We start from the raw sequence: 22787 nt of genomic DNA on the forward strand, positions 1-22787 counted from the left end.
ATGCCCTAAAAGCATTTCTGCACTCTGATGGTGGACCAAGAATTGAGTAAAGAAAAAAAAATGTCCTGCTTTCAGTTTCCAGCAAATTAAGTTTTGGGGTTTTCAGCAAAAATTACCTAGTCTCATGTTCAGTTTCATAACAGTTTGTGGGGAAAATTTTCTAAAGATCTCTTCCTATACTCTTGGGGAAAACACCCTGGAATGCATGGGTGCATTCACCCTTCTCTCTTATCTGCTCTTATCATTCTAGAACCATTAACAATTGTTTTCACTTACAGTGAAGGCAACAAAACTAGTGCAAAACCCAAAGTCTGTGTTGAAATGGCCAAAAGGTTTGTGGATATTTCTCTTCTGGTAGTAAGACTCATTTTCAGTTTCTCCAGGGGATAGTTTCAGAAGGGGCTAAAGTTTAGCCTAATACACTCACGCTTCTAAAAATATTACTGCATTGAAACAGATGACCAGTGGGTTCCTCCAAAATGAGAGTGCATGAGCAGTGTCCATTCTGAAGACTGGATCTATGCTTCCCAGTTAATTAAGGGGCCTACTGGAACAGGCTTGTGCAAATAGTGTTTTCTAAATTATCTATGAAAGAGAGCAGAGAAGTTAAGGCTAGTTAACTTAGAAACAATTAATTAATAGCATGTGCTTTTGTGTTTCTATCTGAAGATTTCTTTTCATGTTTTGTTGAAGCATGTTGCATACTACAGAAAGTGCACCTACCATACACATAGTCCTCAGTGAATCTGCACAAACCACATATACCCAGAGATTAGTGCTGAGAGTTTTCTACTATATAAATGGACCCATATAGTACGTATCCTTCTGAGTTTGGCTTCTTTAGCACATTTTGTTGTTGAGATTCAGCTATATGTATGTTGTATGTAGGATATATCTTTTCCTTTTTTTAAAAAAAAAATCTTTATTTTTGATGGGGGAAGAGGCAGAGAGAAAGGGAACTGAGGGTCCCAAGCCAGCTGTACACTAATGAGCCGAAAGCCTGATGTGGGGCTCGAACTCACAAATTGTGAGATCATGACCTAAGCTGAGGTTGGATGCCTAACCAACTGAGCCACCCAGGTGCCCCGTTTTTTGTTTTTTTTCTTTTTCTTTTTTCAAAGAGACACAGAGAGAGAGAGAGAGAGAGAGAGAGAGACAGAGAGAGAGAGAGAGAGAGAGAGGGAGCACGAGCAAGCACACACATGAACAGTGGAGAAGGGCAGAGGGAGAGAATCCCAAGCAGGCTCCATGCTCAGCGTGGAGCCCAGAATGGGCTCGATCCCCTGACCTTGGGATCATGACCTGAGCCGAAATCAAGAGTTGGACACTCAATTAACTGAGCCACCCTACCATCTAGGTGGGATGTATTTGAATTTAAACCGCATCTACACAAAATATTTAACAGCAATTCATGGAAATTTCTGTCAACAAATATAGATTTACACTAAAATATAAGCTCTGTGAGGGTAGGTATTTTTCTTTCTAGGTTCCCTGATGATGACCTAGGGAACTTCAATAGGACTGGGACTTCAATAACTATTTATTGAACACTCTGGAAAAGGAAAAGAATAGTGCAGTGTCTAACGATAATGTTCATTTAGCCCTTTACTATGTATATTAAGGAATTTCCATTCAAACTAACTTATTAGCTTTAAGAGGGCGTCAGTTGAACCTGAGCTGCCTTTGCAGTTAAGGAAAAGATAATTAGAGCTTGGGATGCAAGCTTTCTCAGTTGTCCTATGGGAAACCGAAAAGTAGAGGTAAGTTAAAGGAAATCATTAATAAAGAGATTTTCTTTTTTTAAGTGCAAAGTAGGTGAGTCAATGGTACAAAATTGGCCAGATACATCAGTTGGTTCTAAGCATCCCACCGAAAAGAAAAGAAAGAAAGAAAGAAAGAAAAAAAAAGAAAGAAAGAAAGAAAGAAAGAAAGAAAGAAAGAAAGAAAGAAAGAAAAGAAAAGAAAAGAAAGAAAGAAAGAAAGACAGACCCCAATGAATACAGTTTAATTGTGAGGGTAGGGATATTCAGAAAGATAAAGAGAATACTCTATGCATCTATTAGTTGCATGTATGTACCTTTCAGCACCGATAAAGCATTTCAGGATCAATAATTGGCTGGTTATAAACTTCCCTATCATCAACTGGCATATGCTTCATTTGAAGTGGAGGGAAAAGCGGGGTTCCTGCTCATTTAAAACGATCCACTAGAACCCAGGCCCATGTTGCACACACAGCGATTACTCAGTAAATACTGTGGGAAAAGAAACATGAATTCCCAAAGCGTGCGCTTGCTCAGTCACACAACTGGGTCACGCAGTTAATCTGACCATATCGCTTTCTGCTCAAACTAGCCACTCCTTGTTTGAATAGAAAGAGGACTTTCTCTGAATCGCAAACAGGGGGGCAGATACAAGCAACAGGGAATTCATCAGGCTTCCAAGCTCCCACCAGGCGCTGGACGGGGGCAGCGGCTTTCCACTCAGGCAGAGCTGGGTTCGAATGTTGGAAGTGTAGTTACCCACTGTGCGGGTGTGGACCTCAGTTTCCTAATTGCAAAAATTCTTCCTCTCAGAGGCTGTGTGAGGAATAAGCAAATGGGAAAACACCTGGTATGTGTCTAGTAGGCGGCCGTGAGCTCTGCGTCCTTTCTCCCTTTCGCTCTAACTGGCTGTACAGCCGCGCCCATAATCCGGGACCACATTGTATCAGGAGTGAGAGCGGCGGACTGGGCAGCCCAGTCAGTCCCTCTGTCCCCAGCGCTGACTGGCCTTGACCAGCCAGGATCTACGTGTGACCCACTCACTCACTTCCCTCTACATCACTCTACCTGTGAATTGCCAGGAGGGGGTAAGCTGGAGGGAAGAGGGCTCACTCCGACAGGGCCACAAAGCACCCCACACTCCAGAGCCGAGCACGAGTGTGACCCCTGCTTCCTGAAACCAATGTTTCAAGAAGGCTCTACTCTAGTACTAGTATGATTCAGAGGAATGTAAAGCAAAGGTTAGATCCCCCTTATAAAGATAGCTAGGATATTAATTTAAAAATGTGGAGGTTACTTGAGATTTTCCCTGCTCCCCATCCTACCGTCTGCCCTGCTACCTTCAAGGTCCTTCGTGAAGCAGAACGCCATCACTTCCTGTTTTATAGTGGACCTTTTTCTTTAAGCTTATTTATTTACTTGAGAGAGACCGAAACAATGCAAGTAGGGGAGGGGCAGGGAGAGAGGGAGAGAGAGAGGGAGAATCCCAAGCAAGCTCCTTGCTGCCAACATGGAGCCCAATGCAGGGCTTGAACTCACAAACCCGTGAGATCATGACCTGAGCTGAAACTAAGAGTTGGACACTTAATTGTCTGAGCCATCCAGGCGCCCCTAATAGTAGATCATATAATTATGGAAAACACCCCTCACTCCTTTACCCTACACAGAGCTGGTGGACCGCACTTTTAACAAAAAGGTATCACTCTCATTAAATAGCAAAAGAGGCTTCAACATATAGGACTTTACCTACACACTTCAGATTATTTCCTTACTCTCCCTTTTAAATTCCACAGCATGGAATAGAAATCTTACCTCTCTTTAGAAGGCACTGGATGTTTGCCTATGTTGAAATTTAATTAAATTACAAATTGCTAAGTGGTATACATCTTCTTTGGACCTGAAGACCCTCCAGGAATCAAAGTGAAATCAAGTAGGTCAGAAAGAAGGTCAATTCGTTTACCTGAGGGCTCCTACATGTGCTAGGAAGAAATAAAAGAGTTACCCATTTAGACTGCTCACAAGATGAGAGTCAGAAAAAATGTTGAACAGGAAAATTCGCAACTGGATATTTTTTCCATACCTGCTTATATGCAAAAAAGGGGGAAAAAAAGTCTTGACAGACCAGGCCAATTTTTATCATTCCATTTCTGCAAGCGACAGCGGTAAGTGCCATAACGTGTTAATAACGTAGGCAAAGCACCCGTGAAGCCTCAGACTAGAGAAACGAAACCCCAAACGCTCAGGATGGTCTTCTGACCTCTTATCTTTCATTGGCGGACCTTTGACAGATTCCTCCACGTCCTGTTGCTTCGCGAATGGAACTGGAAGGAACTGGTTTGCGTTGGGTGCAATGCGTCTAAGAGACGTCCCAGTTCTCCTGACCATCATGTCATCTTTTTGTGAATCATATGACTTCCCGTGGCCTTTCAGTCCGCTGCCGCTCCCGGCAGGCGCCGCCATCTTCTCCCAGCTCTCTTCTGTCCCGGGAGCCTTGCACTCAGAGGCCGGGGGACACGAACTAGGGCAACATTCAGGCCGGCCAGTCAAAGGCCACTTATCACTAACGATGTTTTCAGCAGCATCACCCACTGGCATTAACACACAACAGAAGAAGCCAACGTCCATGGAGGCAGCAGCACACATAGCAGCCGAGGATTAATACCGTGGACCTCCATCATGCAACTGGTACTTACACAGGACCGGCTTTCCCTTTCCAGTGTTCATGGCTCCTGAGAATGAAATTTGGCCAGCACCCAACCACATGCAAAGGCTCAAATCTCTACCCAGAGGGGGCACTGAAAGCGGGACTCTGACCCTGGGATGGGGACATTCTTTTAAGTGACTTAACTCCACGCCACATCAGTCACCAAGTGCATACTGTGGCGCTAAGCCGTTTTCTGAGAACACAACAGGCACACACGGCGGAGGCAGCACACCCTGGAATGCAGGCAGGCGCTCACAGTGGCTGGCCGCTCTCCTCTGATCTTTCAGCCTTTGGCAGCGTCTCAGAATCTCTTTGAGCAAGTCCTTCTCTCTCTTTGCCATCCTGTGGCAGCTGTTTGCATGTAACTAAAGCCAGAGAGGACGGCTTTACTGCGAGGGAAGAATTCACACCAGAGGCTTTGACCCCCACCTGTCATCCTTCACCTCCTGGGAAGGGAGACAGAGTCGCTCCTCACCTTCCTCTGTTCTTGGGTGCTCACCCAGACAGCAGGCACGCTCCTCCTGGGTCTCCAGCACAGAGGTCAGCCGCGAGACCCTTTTGCAATGGTCATCTACACCAGAAGTCACTATTCTGTTGATAATCACGTAACAGTGGTGGCAAGAGAGAAGAGGAAAAAGAATTATGAAAGGACACAACGAAGGTTGTTGCGACTGAGAGATTAAGAGGGTTCAGTTGCTCTCATTCCGGAAGCTGGTTAGTAAGGAATGTGAGCTTGAGATAATGCAATGTGAATCAGGGCCTGGGACAGGTCAGAGAAGGCTGGCATGACCCTGGGGGATGGGTCCCTCAGCAGCCAAGGACTCAGCAATGCCTTTCTTACTAATGTCTCATCTCACCTCCTCCACCCCAGGTCCCCGTCGGCCTCTGAAACACCAACTATGTACTTCCGGTGCACTAGGGTTATGTATATCTACAGTCTGCTGTCCTCCACGGTGTCGGCTACACTGCTGCACCAAAGGTATCCCTCTGTACGTCATGGACCATCACTGTTCACTTCGGGTTGCAAGGTCAAAGCACAGAGGAGGATGTCTTGAGCATTTCCTCCTGCCGCCGAAAGCCTTACTTTGTTCCCACCATGCAGGTGAAATGGAGGTTCCCAAGAGAATCCAGAATCCTAAAAAACCCCTATACCTGCTTCCTGGAGGAGAGACCAGCCCACTGATGAAACCTCCAAAAGAGGGCTTGGGAATTCAAAGCTAGAAGGCCTCCAGTGAGGATGAGAACTGGTGATGGGCATACAAGGGCTTTGCCCAGGTGATCCCTCACAAATGTGGATGGTGATTCAGCCAAGGAAATTCTCCACTCAGAGGAACCCCAAGAGAGGAGTCTTTTTCCATTCACGATTTATTATACGATTTTTTTTTGAAGTAGCAGAGGGAAGAGACCATTACTTTTCTTGTTATCTCCTCAATGTCCAAATTTGGACTTAACGATATAAATATCTTTTTCCTCCCTCCACGGGATAAGAAAGAGGGATGTTGGAGACAAACCTGATTTTTATCCCTAGATCTTTAGAAGAAACTAGGGATATCATTAAAACATTCCAGCTAGTACATCCAATATTTCCAACTAATAAAATAGTGCTTAAGGCAGCCCAGGGAACAAGGGTCATTCGCCAAGATTGCTGGCATTCCCAGGCAGTCATTCTGGTGACAGCAGAATCAAAACGGACGCCTGCCGTTAAGTTCACACACATGCGCCTCCCCAGGGCGACCCGCTAACGTTACTGCTCTGCCAACGAGCAAAAAAGCCTGCGTAAACTACGTGATCTCCGGAGGCTTCTTTAATGTGCTGCAGCAGGCTCTTAAAAAGCAGCAGTGATTCCCATGCAGATCTTGCGCATGTGCGGCGAAAAGTACCTGTAGTCATTTTGCGGATTAAGCGTTTGGTCTTTTGCTAAGCCAGTCGTGGCCGCTGAGGCAGGGGCGACAGAGTTCATCTCAGTCTCACTGCCATGACCGGTGACGTCTACGTCCTCCCTAGGCCCAGCCCTGCCGATGCTGAGTCGCTTCCATGTCTGCTGATCTATTTCTGTCACGGGTCCGAAGTGCACAGACTTGTGCCTGGGGCGGGAGGCTTGCTGATAGGCCCTTGCTCTGCGGCTGGCAAAGTCATCCCGAATCGCGGTTTCTGCTTTAATTTCTGGTGAAGGCTCGGGGGCACAGGTGTGCTCCATATCTCCATCCCTAGTCAGAACCAGAAATGAGTTCCAAAGATCTCTCAGGCAAGTACAAATGAATAAGAGCTCTTAAAAAACAAAACAAAACTAGATTTATGAAAAATACTTCTATGGCTAGAGCAGAATTGCTTTTCCATTAATCAATCAAATGAAGAAACGATTATTGTCTTGCCTAGGTAATAGTGCTTGAAGCTTCTACGGCTTTCAAAATATCACTTCCAACATCGTAAATGATGGCATAAGAAAATCTGAGTTACAATTGGGGGTGCCCGTGTGGCTCAGCTGGTTAAGCATCCGACTTCGGCTCAGGTGATGATCTCACAGTTCGTGAGTTCAAGCCCCACATCAGGCTCTGTGCTGACAGTTCAGGACCTGGAGCTTGCTTTGGATTCTGTGTCTCCCTCTCTCTGTGCCCCTCCCCCACTCATGCTCTGTCTCCCTCTCTCTCAAAAATAAATAGTTTAAAAAATTTAAAGAAAGAAAATCTTAGGTACAATGAAATAACTAAAATTAGTTAAAAATCTATTTAAATTTCATACAGTAAACAAGCCCACCAAAATAACCATTCACAGTAGTTGGATGTTTTCCATCCAGTGGCTTGTAAATTTTAGTATTAAGAACTTTCAACTCATGTAGAATGTACTGTTTTGAGAGGTTTTGTTTTTCTAGCCCCGAGAATGTAAAATGATAAAGGATAAGCATTCGTTCCTTCAACGGGGCAAACCAGGGAAAAACATGACACACCTCGTCTTTCCTGACACTTTCAGTCTCTCCCACGTCTCCAAATCAGCCTCTGTTATATTGGAGACTGTGACAAATCTTGGAGGCTCTCGGTGAGGGGCAAGGTGGCCCTGAATTCTCCGCTGAGCCAGGTCATCCTTGTATAGATCTGGCACTTTCCTGGCTCCTTCTGCAGGTTCGCTCTCCTGAGTCCGAGTAATACAGGTCACCATTGACTTCACGTCTTCTGTTTGGCCCTGGTTTCTGTCGATTTTATCCAGACCCCCACATCGTTGGAAAAATCAGGTTTAAGGAAGGGGAGCAGACAAACAGCAATGTCAAGCAAGGAACTTCAGAGGCTAAGAACAAAAGGAAACAACGGAAGCACCTTTCCCTTTCTCAAAAAATATGGAATCAACTGGAGCCTTGATTCCTTTTAACTATGCTCCCCTCTTGACACTCTAATGAGATGGAGCCTTTCCATCAGATGACAGTCTCAAGTTTAGTTAGGAAGAGAAGCCAGGGCTTGCTGAAAGACTGTTAAGAATGGTAATGAGATTTTGGTTTGACAGTAATGATGCCCAATTCCCACACTATTCAAGTTACTATAATGAATTCAAGCTTCCTGATTGAATCCCTGAGCCCTTTGGAATGTATTTTACGGCACCAGTAAAATGCTAGTAACGAGCTCTGCACGATCCAGATGCCAGGATTAGTTTGGAGATAGCAGGAACGTTGTTCACATGTTAACTATCTCAACTGTAAACACACAACTGCCAGAAAGTACATTTAAGTCCATTCCGAGCAGAAAGTTCCAATGTTCAAACTTGGCCTCTGCTCCCCAATAGCACTGGTTAGATTTGGGTAATGTAAACTTGACAAACAGTGTGTCCTATTTATCTGGATCTGCAGAGCCAATACCCATTTGCTTCTTGTGTTAATAACAAGTCATCTTTATTGAGGTTCAAACTGATATTTTCAATATTTCTCCTAAGAAGTGGATGTCAGGTGGCTAATGCAGATGATGCTGTAATCTATGTTGAAGAAGTCTGATGTCTAGGTGCATAAATGCTCTATGGGATTAAAAATCAATTTATAGCTAAATATGCCTCTTGAGATAGAAAATCTCAAAAACCTACATAAATAGGGCTCTTTATTTTTAAAAAATATATCATCCAAGCCAGAAAACTATGAGGTGTTCTTTTGCTACATGGATGACATGGTGTATTTGCAGAGCCTATGCAAGTAGGATGTTTATTTTTAGTTTGGGAAAGTGGATGAAGGAAGGGTGAGAGCCAAGAGCCACCAGGGCCCTTCTCTTCTTTCATCAGTTCTTTGATGCTCTCAAAAGAGGTCATGGGCCATCCCAGACTCACAGCCACGTCCCCAGAGTCAGGTGACAACAGACAAATGAGGCTGGAAATACTAGGAATTAAAATTGCATGCAGGAGAAAGGAAAAAGGGAGATGCAAAAGCTACTCCTTTGCCTAACTCAAGTTGCTGATCCCCATCAATGTGCCTTGACACGCGTCCGTGGTCCACAAGCCTTTGTTTCAAGTGCGACAACTGATTCTCCCACGAGGCCCTCCTAGAACGGTTTGTCACAAGGCATGCCAACAGGAACGGCACAGAGCGAGACACTCCTGAAGCTACAATGTGTCCTATAAAAACAAGCTCACCAGGGCCTCTGTGCTCTAAACCCCGGTCTACCTCTGAGGGTCTTGCATGCACGTTGTTTCTGGTACATCCCAGAACATTGGCAGTGGTGCGTAACAAAGTGACCCTAACAACTCCACTGAGCTCAGTGACTCTGCCTAGAGAACCGTTTCAATGGTGTAAAACACAGTTAAGGTGTTTATCTTCTTTGTTCAATAGAATTTATAAACCTCTGAAATGATAGGCTGAGGGATGGCAATTTGACGATGCAAATCTCTGACTTTGATATAAGGCAAAAAAATACAAGAATGATCAACCCTGAGTGATGGAATTTAGCTAGCGGACATCTTAAATAAAATCCCATCTCTCCAAGGATGAAAATCACTGGCCAAAACACATGTCGCTACAATTTTCCTTTCCCAAATTAAGAGGATGGGGAAAATGTTGGAAGAAGAAAACTCACTTAAAAACAATTTTCAGAATAGAACAAATGGAAGTGTATTATAGTTGGGAAGTTTTTTTTTTTAAATAAGAAATCTCCATTATTAAATGACTAAGTGACCTCACTCCTATGTAGAAAGAAAGAGCAAGGCTCATTTCCCCCGCCTTCAATATCTAAAAAGGAGCAAATAAGAGAGAAGAGCCAGTAGACAAGGAATAACAGTGATTTCTGCTTCCTGTTAATGGCCTGGAGCAGCTGTGAGCGGTGGCTGTCACTGATAGGCGATGGCACATTCTGCTTGTGCCAATGATACCAATCATACGTGGTGATCTGTCCACTGGAACTCAAAGTTTATTTGTAAATTCAGCCCTATTTTGGACATGGCTGTTCTACTTTCTGTCCCTGCATTTCGGGAGACTGGACATCAGGAGTTCCGCTTCAGAATAAACCTCCGTTACTATTACTTGTCATTGAGGCCGGAAAGGAAGGAACGGGGGCTATGACACAAATCACCTTCACTTAACTATGCTTCTTCCCTCTCTCTCCCTCTCTCTCTCTTTCTCACACATGCACACCCACATGCACACACACAGACACACGCAGTGCACACCTTTTACATTCTAAGCTCTTCTCTTCTGAAATTCCCTTTGAGAGTTGTTTGCTGCTATCTGATTTCTCTGCCTCTTTCTTCCGGTAAGGCCCATAGAGGAGCTGGGTCAAGGGCACCGTTGGCTTGGTCTGGTTCATCCTCACTCTCCTGGCAGCAAAATCATCTTTCTCAAGATCAGGCCGTCGACACGCAACTTCACCTTCTGACTGTGGATCTTTGCCACGTTTGTGGGTCAGGAAAGGGTTTTCTTTGCGAAGGATAATGTCGTGAACAGCTTCTTTCTCATTACTTAATTGCTTGTGGCTGATAGAGCAAAATTAAATAGAACTCTGCATGTGATGAGACCAAATGTTTTTTTTTAAATCCCCATCTCCAGACACACAGCTGTGCTGTTAGTGAAAGGTCTTCTCAACATCGTTAGTGTAGGTGACATCTGTTTACTATTTTAGTCCAGAGTTGTAGCATCGTTAGGGTGCATTTCAAAACCTTGAATTTCGCCAGCTACTAGCAAGACTAACAATTCAGGTAATGGGCAGGGTGCCATCAGCATCAGCAATGCAGGATCCTAAATGGCTCTGAGTGTGACCCTCCAAACCCTTCTCATAAAATTGGGAAGAATAGAAAGCTTTTGGCTGTTTTTTTCTTTAGCACATGAGCAACACACCCACCAGGTACTCAATTTGTTTTTGAGTGATAGGGCAAAACTCGGAGGCACCAAGAAACTGATGCATGCAGCTGGGGGACAGCAAACCTAGCATGTGTACCAGATGGCAAAGTGTGAGGAAGGTCTTTTGGCAGAACTGAGCTAACCTGACATATCTGGAATCGTTTATGGTCACTCACAGGATGGACCCAAGGCATCAATGCTTCTCTTGCCCCAAACTCCCCTGTGAGCAGCTCTGGCTTCTATCTTCTACCCCGGTGACTGTCCACCTCTCAGCTTTCCTTCATCATATGCTAAGTGTCAAGTAAATTGTGGTAAAACAGTTTGCCAAAATGGCTAAAAACTTATTACTTTGCACTATTTCCATTTTCAAAGAGATGTTGAAGGCCCCACACTTTCCATTCCTGAATGCAGTTTAGCAGTGGACTATCAGGACTTTTCACTTTGTTTTTTATTTATTTGTTTGTTTATTTTTGTTGGAGGCACGTGGGATAGGAATTGGGTCAAACATGTCCCACAACTCCCCCTACTCAGAAGATGAGCCTTGCTTCTAAGTAATTATTATTCTAAGTAATATTAAAATGTTAAAACATTTTTTGTCATTTGTTTTCTTCCTGTTTCATAAAGATAATAAAATATCTTGATATCTAGAGAAAGCTCACCTACTTTGTATCCAGTTTTTAAGAGAGGATTAAGAGTAAATTCTTCATCCTCAAAGGACGGTTTATCTCAGAAATGAAGAAGGAACTGAACTAGCCTAACTAGGTGTAGAGCGAACAATGACACTGTGCACCCATCCGACCAGGTAGCCCCTATCAGCTGCTGTGCCCCATGCTACTCCTGAAGGGGCATCATCTTAGGACTACAGGGGGCCCTCACTCCACCTGACTTTTGGAAAATCAAATCATCACTAATCATGTCCAGAAAATTCCATCTTCTTACTGTGGACACTGTTCTCAATAAAAATTTAAAACACAGAATTTGGAAGTGCCTGGTGGTGCTTCACTCCCTGAATAAATTTATTTCTTAAAATATGAAATCCTGCCTTTTGAGTTGCACACCTGACCCCCAGTGTTCTGCCTGGCCAGTCGTGAACGGTGCCCTCCTGCCTCCTTAGCCAATGCATCTGGCAAATACCAACTGGTGCTGGTGACTATGGCCATAAAGAACAGCCAATGGAAATCACAGGCCAACTAATTAATCTCTCCAAAAAGGCATTATTTAAAAAGCACAGGGGCACCTGGGTGGCTCAGCGGTTGAGTGTCTGGCTCTTGATTTTGGCTCAGGTCATGATCCTAAGGTCATGGGATTGAGCCCCTTGGCAGGCTCTGCACTGAGCCTGGAGCCTGCTTAAGATGCTCTCTCTCTCTCCCTGCCCCTCCCCACCTCTTCAGTCAATCAATCAATCAATCAATCAATCAATAAACAAATAGCACAATGTTGATAACAAAGAAAGTGGCTAACAATTACTGAGCACTCAGTATCGACTAGAATTTCTAAGCATTAATTCATTTAAACCTACTACTAACCCTGCAATCTTAGTGTTACTAGCATTGGTCATTTTAAGAGAGTGGACACTAGGTTCTAGGTTAAGAAATTTGCCCAAGGTCAAAGTGCCAGTGGTGAAATTAAAATTTAACTCAGGCAGTCTGGTTCTGAGGTTCTGTTTGTAACCACTGCATTTAGCAAATGCCCAGGCCGTGAACAGTATTGAAAGCAGAATATCGTATAAAAAATAAGGCACAATCATGACTCTGAAGTAGGAGAAAGAGCAGTATTTTGGTTACTAAATCAAGGGATCCCGTGTGCTGTGCTTAGACTGGAGTTGTGATTTGCACTGCTGGCCACAGACCCCTTGTTCTGCTGGGATTAACGGTGGCAGAATGCTAACTGATCATACTTTACAATGCCTGCACAGCACTTTACAGTTTACAAAGCACTTTCACGCTCATTATCTCATTTCAGCTGATCTGACTCCAGGTTATGGGGGAGCAGACTCCTAGCTTGAACCTCTTAAGTCCAAAAGCAGCACCCCATTCAGTTTTCGAGCAGCAGTGGTCATGGGTTACAATCTCCCCAACTCAGGCAGAATTCTTCAGAATAAAACATATGCAGTTATGCAAATGACCATGTCCATTTGTGACGCCACACTGAGCAGGGAGAATCTGGTGTTCTCTGCATCACATGAGGCCAAGCCAGGCTGCAAATTCCCTGGGGTGTTTCTTTTTCGGCTAAATGCCCAGCGTGGCAAGGCTTGTTTCAAATGATCTCAATTTAGAAAAAAAAAGAGGGTGAAGAAAGCTTTCTGTACCATTGGCCACTGAAAAGCCACTCCCTGCCCACTTCACAAAACGGTCCTAATGAAAGATTTTCCGCTACTTGCTTGAATCCTGTAAATTCGGAGTTTCAAGGCAGACTCAGAGAAAGAGGGGGGAAAAACGACACAAATTCTGGGTGAGTGACACTGGCCATGTGGGAATAAATAATATGTATAAGGCAGATACGTGGAACTGTGTTCACAGGTGTCTCATGACTAAAATTTTTAAATAACGCTTTATGATGGTCTTTTCTTTTTCCTCTGAAGGGCCCCAGGGGCGGTCTACTGGAAAGGTTCAGTTCGTTCTCCTTCAGTTCTCACCAGCTACAACTCTCTGAGCAGCTAGCATATTCCAGACACACACGACAGGCCTGGACGACAGCATTTACCATGCCTCCTTTGTAGAGGAGACTATTGAGGCATCCGGCCCCGGTCCCCTGAATTTAGATAAATGAAACAAATTTAAGGGGCAGACTCAGGCTATCTGGCTTGATATGCTTGGAGAAGGTCTGACATTTTAATTTTTTCCAAGTCCTTCAGAGACGAGTCACTCTGGGGAGATGGGCTGCTCCGTGGGCCCTGCTTCGCTGAGAAGGAATCCCGCTCAGTGTGAGACAAGAAATGCCAAGCCCTGCCCCCAGCCTGGCAACCCTGCCCAGCCCCCTCTAGAACGAGCAAGGCTATCTCGGCGGGAGAGAATGTGGGCCCGAATGAAGCAGGTGAGGGGAAAGGAAAAGCTCTTGTCTCACAGTTATATACTTCCGTGAACGAGATAATGATTTCAACTAAGGAAGAGGTGGCATTGTCTTTCACCCCTTTTCACTTGGTAATAGACGCGAGCAGCCAGCTCAGACCCGCAGTCAGTCTGTCCTACGGAAAGAAACGGGCTCTCCGGAAGCATCCGTTAGGCCTCCCGAGAATGCCAGGGGCAACCCCAGAATCCTCCCTGCTCAGCCGGTGCCCGGTAGTGTTGCCGCGTCCAGACTCCCGGAGGCTCACGCCAGCTCTGCGTGTGTCTGGTCCCCGATCCCCAAGGGTCGGTTCGGCAACAGTCCGTGACACGGGCGTCTGGTGGGCAGGGTGCAGAGGACTACGAGTCTGGCACTCGGCTGCATCTACTCTTCCTCTAACGTTTTCAAAAATGCCTATTGTTCCTTGGAGGCCTTTTTTCCCCCCTCTGTAATTAATTACTATGTGGTTGAGAAGATCCACAGACCAGCCGAAAAGACTGAGTGTTGAAACATATGAAAACAATTAGAAAAGAAGTACAATCACGTGAAACCTATAATTCAGCTCAAAAAAAAATAAAAGAAGTTTACTTCTCCAATGGGAACCACCAAGTAAGAGAACTCAAATCTCCATGGCATTTTAATTCAGGGGAAGTGAATCTTGGTTCCTATTTTATCCTCTTAAAAACAGAAATCTTGGCTATTTTTGGCAGCGTCTCAGATTTGGGGGTAATTAAGCTAACTTAATCGTAAACTAAAACAGACGCAAAAATAGTCTATATACTTTTAACTTCAATGGTGACTCTAATAAATATTAAACTCCACACATTTATTAAGAAGTCCTATTCTCTGTCCCTCGATGCTAAGATACCTCCAAATATATGGTTTGACAGGAAGCTTGGGATTTCTAGGCTTCTAAACTCATGTGAAAATGGAATAACATGAACTTTTGCTTTTTATATACCGTACTAGGAATAATCCAAGGAGGTGCTTGACAAGACTTGGGAAAAAAACAAGAAGAAAACAGTCTACAAAATTAAAGCCTTGTTCTTCGTCTGTGTGCCTCCATCCGTCATCTATGACTCCATCTTGTTACCCACGTCTCCAAATGCAGACTTTCCCAGCTACAAAATGGGTCACAGGACATATACTGGGCCTCTTGCTGGGTTCAAAGCCGTGGTGGCCAAGAGGTTCAATGTGTTAAGAGATATCAGCATGTGTACATGTCTTCTATTCTTATATTCCAGACACCAAGAGGCCTTTTCATCTACGTGGCATGTGCTTCATTCCAGTTAAGCCACATTAAAAGCAGAATCTCAAATGTGGATAAACATATAATGGCTCTCAAGTCTGTTGAAGGCTGCAAAAAGTGACAGATACAAAGACAGGCCAGGCTAGTGACACGGTATATATAAAAGGTTTATGAGTAAGCTAGCCACTGAACAGTTTGCTGACAAGTGAATTCTGGGTGTTTGGAGCAGCTGTGTCACATTGCTGTTGGGGACATTCTCTGGAAATATGCATAATTTTCCTGAACCCAATTTCACATGTTAAGTCAGAAGATCCAAAGTGTGGTGATATTAACGGACCTGCGAACTTCTGCTTAACAGAGCTAACTTGGACAAAATATGTAAAAAAAAAATTAAGCCAGATAACAGGAAACGTGGATGGGAGCAAAAATTAGCACATAAATGTAATATTCATCTATCAGATTACATTTGTAAAGTGGGGCGCCTGGGTGGCTCAGCTGGTTAAGCGTTTGACTTCAGCTCAGGTCATGATCTCATGGTTTGTGGGTTCAAACCCTGCGTCGGGCTCTGTGCTGACAGCTCAGAGCCTGGAGCCTGCTTCGGATTTTGTGTCTCCCTGTCTCTTTGCCCCTCTCCTGCCCACATCTCTGTCTCTCTCACTCTGTCTCTCAAAAACATTTTTAAATGTTTATATTTAAAAATTTTACATTTGTAAACTAACCATGATTCTAGGTTTGTGTACAGAATGGGAACTGTCATAAAATATTTCAATATTTCATTAAAAAATAAACCTCACAGTTACTGACGTGGCCCAATACACCCATGGAATTTCCAGCCAATCTCTTCTTTTTTCTACATCATCATGATTCATGGGTGTCCTGAGTTAGCTCAATGGAGCTCCCCACTCATCCCTTGTTACTCTTTTGGATACTCTAAAGATGATATGCAGGTTCCTTGAAAAATTAAAAATAGAACTACCTTAGAGCGCCTGGGTTGCTCAGTTGGTTAAGTGTCTGACTCCTGATTTTGGTTCAGGTAATTATCTTATGATTTGTGAGTCTGAGCTCTGCGTCAGGTTCCGAGCTGACAGTACAGAGCTTGCTTAGGATTCTCTCTCTGTCTCTTTCTGCCTCTCCCCCACTTGCGTACTTGCTCTGTCTCTCCCAAGATAGGTAAATAAACTTAAAAAATAGAACTACTATGTGATCCAGCAACCCCACTTTTGGCTTTATCCAAAAAAACTGAAATCAGGATCTGGAAGAGAGAGCAGCACTATGAAATATCCATGTTCATTGCCCCCCTATTCACATAGTCAAGGTGTGGAAACAATGGAAATGTCCACTACTGGGTGAATGGATAGAGACTGTGATATTTACATATAATGGAATATCATTCAGCCTTTAAAGAGAATTCTGCAGCATATGAGAATATAGATGAACCTTGAGAACATTAGGCTAAGTGAAATACGCTAGTCACAGAAGGGAAAATACTGCATGATTCTACTTATACAAAGTATCTAAGAGCCAAATACATAGTATCAATGAGTCAAATGGTGCTTGCCAGAGGCTGGGGGAGGGGGAGACACGAAGTTGCTAATTAATGGGCATAAAGTTTCAGTTAGGCAGGATGAATCAATTCTAGAGATCTAGTGTATAACACTGTGCCTATAGTTAACAAAACTATACTGTGCAGCTAGATTTGTTCAGAGGGGAGACCTCGTGCTAAGTTTTCTTACCACAATAAACAGAACTCTGTTAAATGGGGAAAAAATGGCAAAGGATATGAGACAATTTATGGAAGAAGAAACCCGAATAGCCAATATACATAATATTCAACTAGGTTGGCAATTATAGAAAAATCTACTTTTAAAAGTGAGATTTATTTTAACCAAGCAGAATAGGAATCTTTGAGAATGATAATAAAATAGAAAAAAATGAAGATCATGGCATCTTTGGTAAATTTTACCAAATCACAGATGTGATAAAAATGAAGGTATATATGTCAAGGATATCAAGATTAAAGTTTTTCATAAATTCATACTTTTACCTATATTCCTACTCTCACTGGGCCCTAGATTTGAAGACAAAAGCAGGAAAAGTCAGAAAAATGATACGTGGTAAGCGGATACTATTCATTTTTGTATTCTCAGCATCTAGCCTGTTCTCTGATATGAGTAAATGCTCAAATGTTGAAAAAATATGTGTTGGAGTGCCTGGGTGGCTCAGTTGGTGAAGCGTCCGACTTCAGCTCAGGTCATGATCTTGTGGTTGTGGGTTTGAGCCCCGCATCGGGCTCTGTGCTGGCAGCTCAGAGCAGGGGCCTCCTTCAGATCCTGTGTCTCCCTCTCTCTCTGACCCTCCCCTGCTCACACTGTCTTTCTCTCTCTCAGAAATAAATAAAAACATTTAAAAAAATGTGTGTCTGACGAGGTCTTTGTTCCAAAATATATAGGATATCAGGAATTAATTTTTTTTAAGATTCTACGACCTTTTCATGATTTCAGAAACCCAGAGAGCTGCTTGTAACACAAGCACACTTTCATGATAGAGTTTTCTAGAAGCACATATATGTTTAAGACAGATCTACTTATCTGTGGGATACCACAGACAGGCAAGAAGTATATTCTTGGGTTTTTATTAGTACAAGACTACTCTTAGGATTAAATTGTGTAAGTCAGTGCTGGGACTTGCAGTGTGAGCACGAGACCATATGGCACTAACTACAATTGGAATTGTACAGAGACATGGAGAATGTTCCGTGAATGTATGAGAGGCAGACGTGGTACTGTAGTCACAACATCTGAGTCTGGCCACCAGGTCGACGGTAACTAGCTCTCAGACCAGCAAGTCACTTACTATCACTGATCCTCAGTTTATTCTTCTTGAAAATGGGTATGTCACCTACCTCTTCCGATTAAATGGAACAGCAAGTGGCAAAGGAATTTCAAATGCCACACTGTTATGAATTTTAATTTGTCAACTAGATTTTGGCCTCATTATAATTTGTTAGGATCTTTGTGGTTATTACACGAGAAAAACTAACCAGATTCTCAAAACACTACATTAAACTGTAAAATTATCGTTTTCTGTGACTTAGATGACGGTTTCCATCACACATGTAATATGAAGTCATCAGGGCTGTATACTTTTGCCTTTGTTACAATTAAGAGAAGGAATTACCCCATTCTTTGTTTCTGAATCAACAGAAAGGGAGTCAAGCACAATCTCACTGCTCCCTTGGGACAAAGAAAGTAAACGGATTTTTGTAAGCCAACTACTCTTTCTAAAGAGACGGCGCCCCATTTCAAAGGAACTATTTCCCAGTGATGTGGAAAGTAAGGTAAGAGCCATTTAGGAGCAGTGTGAAAATTAACAAGCCGCAAACAATTGAAAAAGAAAATGTTATTGCTAGGTAAGTCCTGCCGCCCACAAGTCACTGACCACAAGGATTTGACTAGGACAAGGTCTCATCAAATAGCAAGAAGCTCGCTCTTCCCCTCCATTGAAACAACCAAGTTCTTGGCGGAGACATGCCCTGGAATAGGGACTAGCAGCTATTTCTATTTGCTTTGGTTGGGAAGAGAGCTGCGAAGGGAAAAGCAGGAAGTGGGAAACGAGATGGAAACTCCACCAGCCAGATTCCAAAGCCCCGGCATGCACAAAGCCAGCCGGGCCGGGCTTCAGCGCGCACAGCGAACCTGGCAAAGCGCTGTGCTGCTGGCATGACCTTGATTCCAGCCTGCTCTCGCCTCCTGCGCTTTTGGATTTCAACGGCATCTCTTTCTTCCAACGTGGGAGCTGGGGCCATGGTCACAGCCCCCTCCTGGGGTGGCTGCTCCTTACCGCCGCCAGTGGCTAATTCTAAACCATCAGAAGGCTTCCCACCGGGATCCATCGGGTCCACTGGGTCCTCTTCGCAGGGAGACCCCACTTCACTTCCCTCTTCTTCTATGGTCTCGGGATAGCTAGTGAGTTGGACAATACACTTTACCAAACTAACAGCCTGGGCTGGAGAGCAGACTGTATGTCATCTCCCGGCCATTCCGATACTACTTTTCATTAAAAAAAAAAAAGTCGTGGCATGAACACAATCCTGGTCATGTGAAGAAAATTAACTGCAGCCATTAATTTGTTAATAAATACAATGCATCACAATCTCACCATCAAGAGCTATTTCAAAATTGATATTGAGAGGCTAAAACCCTTTTCTGCTGGAAAGAGAAAATTCATTTTATCCAGTAATTAAAACGTTAAATAAAATGTTTATTCAGTGGAAATCACAGATAAAGCAGGCGGATTACTAGAAATAAGCAATGATTGGGGTGGTTTTATTCAAAGGAGTAGACTAGATTGTAGGTTTCTTGTACTGGACTAGAAGGTTCTTAAAGGCAAGGACTCTATTCTATTTATTACAGAGTCCCTGGTGCCAAAGACAGCACCTGGCATGTATTAGATGCTCGATAAATACTTGCTGAATGAAGAGAAAAACCTAAGCAGAGTGTAGGGGAAATCACTCCTTACTTCTGGGAAGAGATGAGCGGGTCAATGTGCCACCCGTTTATTGAGTTTCTACTTGTGACTCTGAGTATATTCCACACGTCCCTTATCTACTCGAGCTTGCATCCTGATAACTATGTATCTAGATTTAAGAAAAACTTTTTTTGCATGAAGATAAGACTTTCTGCACCTAATTTAACTAGAGTGGGAGTCAGGCAGTCTCCACAGAAGGACATGGACGACAGATTCACACTCAATGTCCTGTCGATAGACGTGGTTTCAAAAATCTGCTCTTTGGGCAGGGATTTTTCGAATTCCTACTGTGTGCCAGGCACTGTCCGAGGCGCGCTCATGAAGTTTATACTCTGTCATCACAGCCTCTCTCTGTCCTGCCCACCTCCCTTTGTAATCTCACATCAAAGTTCTGCAATGGTTATTTGGGCTCATCCGCGTGCGGGCGCCGTGGTTCCTTTACTGCTAGTGCTCAAGCCAGAACGGAGCGGCACTGCGCAGGCCTTACCTGAAGGGCCGGTCCCCACCCAGGGGCGAGGTGGCGGTACTCCAGCTCTTCCGATATTCCTCTCGCTCTGCTTTCTTCTTCCTCAGGGGAGCGGGGACGTAGGCTGTCTGATTGCTTTTGTTCGGGAGGTACTGGTTAAAAGGCACTGCTGATTTCGGCTCACCATGGGAAGTCCGCCTCGCAGACATGTCATCCTTCTTCACATCCGGCAGCTTCCGATGTGGCAAGTCGGATTCAGAGTCACTTCCTCTCCCTGGGGAAGAGAAGATGGGTGCTGAAAAGGTGTGCCGGGCTAGCACAGGGGTTCCCAGCAGCCAAGCATGCCGTGTTAGGGATGTGGTTAGATCTGTGGGTCCTGAGGATTCTGTCCTTCAGTTATTCACTTAACAGACCCGAAGTATCTGTCTAGATTAGCCTATTCTGGGAAAAGCTCTGAACTCAAATGGGGGGGAGGGGGATCAAATTAGAAAAATAGAGCTAAACCCAATTGTTTCTGAGAATTACGACTCGCAAACATTTGCAGTGGAACTAGAGCCTGTTGGATTCTGCAAAATGTCTTTTCTCCAAAGAAAAGATATAAATTAACCAATTGAATTTTTACTGAGCACCGGTTGCTGCACTGTCTTGCACTGTGGGAGATATCTACACAGATAAGAATGATCAAGGACTCTGTTTATAAAGGAAATGTCATAAAACAACATTTTGTCTTTGAGGTACCTTCAACCAATCTACAGAACACCTGGAGAATATGAGTTGTAATCAATGAGCAAAGACATATACGAACAATAGCAATTCAGAAAAGTGGCAGACTGAGATTACACCAAGGGTCTGCCTTCCAGGAAGTGGTCTGAGTTATAATAAATGCATATTCCTCCAAAGCAGAACCCTTTCTGGTACCCATAGCTGAAGGCAGTCTTTCCTTCCTGCAAACCCCGTGGCCCAATCTAGTCTTTTCTTTGGGCACATTACACTTTTGACCTGGGATTTTGAGAACAAGGGCTTTCTGTCATTCATAGCACTTATCACAGTGTGTTGGCACCCCAGTGGGCATCCTCAGACGATCTGATGAATAAATGAACTGGTTTGGGTTAAAGAGTGCTTCAGGCAATGTAATTGTTGCCAAATCAGTTTTCTGGGGGCAAAGGTTCAAGAATTATATCGTATCTTTGTTTTCCTGAGTCTCAGTCTCAAAGATGGGTAAGTCCTGACAGAGTGAAGCTGTCATTGAAACAAACACACTACACTTACAGGTAGCTGCCTCGTGGAAGTTCGTTGGGAACTCTTAACCAAGGGCAGCATCGCGAATAGGTTATTCAGCTCCGCTGGGAGCAAATAACATTTACTTTTTTACTTTTGTCAAAAGCCTTCAACTGAGTCAAGAGATGTGGCAAGATGCAGGGTCTTCAGCCAGAGCCCGTTCATTCTGAGCCCCGTGACTCATGAGCTTTGAGACTCTGCAGTTGTGACATCACCTCTTGAAGCCTCAGTTTCCCCAATATGCAAAGTGAGGATAATAATGCCCCAGGCTTCATAGGGCTTTGGGAGGGGGGATCAGGCACGTGTAAACTGTTGGTAGAGTATTTGGTACAGAGTAAGTGTTCGATGAATGTGGATCACTCTGTCGTCAGAGCTCCGGATCTGTCACTAATGAGCTGCGGGCTCCTAGGCTGGTTCTAAGGCACTTGCCTCTCCTTTTCTGTAAAAATAGGAATGAAATGATTTGCTCTGGAGATTAAATGATTTCATGGCTTTTAAAAGACTTTAAAAGTTAAAAGCATTGACCATAAACAAGTTGTTCATTGTTGCAGATGAAATATGCAGCTGATGAATTATTCATGGCACTTGCTTTTTCAGCCTCCCTTCTGAAGTTTTGACCATTTCAGTACTTGCTGGGTTTTGATTCATAAATTAGCACCTTCCCACCCAAGTCTTCCGTCAAGTATATCTGTCTGTCTCAGTAATGTTTAGAGGCCCCTGCGAAATGCTTTATAAACAAACATGAACACTATCTGACCTTGCCAAACTCTTGGACTTGGTTCCTGATCTGACGTTATCCCCATTTTAAAAGAGGTGGAAACAGAGGCTCAGAAGGGCAGAGAGAGCCCCGTCCCCCAGGACTCCCAATTTCCATTCTCTAGATTCCAGCCCAAAGTTCCTTGCTCTGTGGGCCACTTCCCTTGGAGAAATGTCCTTTGCTAAAAGCATCCTGACTAGCAGTAGCACTGTCCTTTGTTGAATAAGTAAGTGAAAGAAAATGATTCTTAGATCAATGATGAAGGCTTAGTAATGAATTGGGGCTGTCTCAATTTTCTCACTTCGAAAATTTTATAATCTATGAACCTTATTTGTGTACAGTATCTATAAAAATATATAATCTATAACAATCTTAGAGAAAGCCTCAAATAGGTTGCTTAACATGTTTAAAGATCACCCTTTTCCTTCCCACAATTACCCTCTGATAAATGTCTTCAACAGACAGTTCAAGAAAAGTTAATTTGCAGATGCCCGGAGGCAGAGCGACTCAGTTGAAAGAAGTGTCATTTTTCTGGACAAGGGCCTAATTTCTCTGCAAAATGTAAACCCTCTGTTCCTCAGGGTCCTCACTTGGAACATGGAGATGATGACGCAGCTCTCACGGCGGTTGTGAGGATTAAATGAGATGGCACACCGCCCCTAGAAAGTGGCAGGTATGGTATGCGCTCAGTTACTATAAGACCAGG

The 22787-nt window shown here is 43.9% G+C and overlaps 1 protein-coding gene across 13 annotated transcripts in view; it reads right to left on the reverse strand.

Moving 5' to 3' along the window:
• LIMCH1 (LIM and calponin homology domains 1) overlaps positions 1-22787 on the reverse strand; it is a 322655-nt gene that overhangs the window by 66094 nt on the left and 233774 nt on the right. For 12 of the 13 annotated variants that reach the window (XM_029946571.1, XM_029946550.1, XM_029946564.1 and 9 more), the window contains one exon: positions 20068-20320. In XM_029946571.1, the coding sequence (XP_029802431.1) occupies positions 20068-20320 (253 nt within the window). Of the gene's footprint in view, positions 1-4017; positions 4279-4720; positions 4830-4939; positions 5056-6344; positions 6672-7408; positions 7649-10092; positions 10396-18748; positions 19016-20067; positions 20321-22787 lie in introns of all 13 variants that reach the window. The other variant, XM_029946517.1, reaches the window with a different exon arrangement.

Source organism: Suricata suricatta, chromosome 1 (genome assembly GCF_006229205.1).
Source record: "Suricata suricatta isolate VVHF042 chromosome 1, meerkat_22Aug2017_6uvM2_HiC, whole genome shotgun sequence".
In the NCBI taxonomy this organism is placed as follows: Eukaryota; Metazoa; Chordata; class Mammalia; order Carnivora; family Herpestidae; genus Suricata; species Suricata suricatta.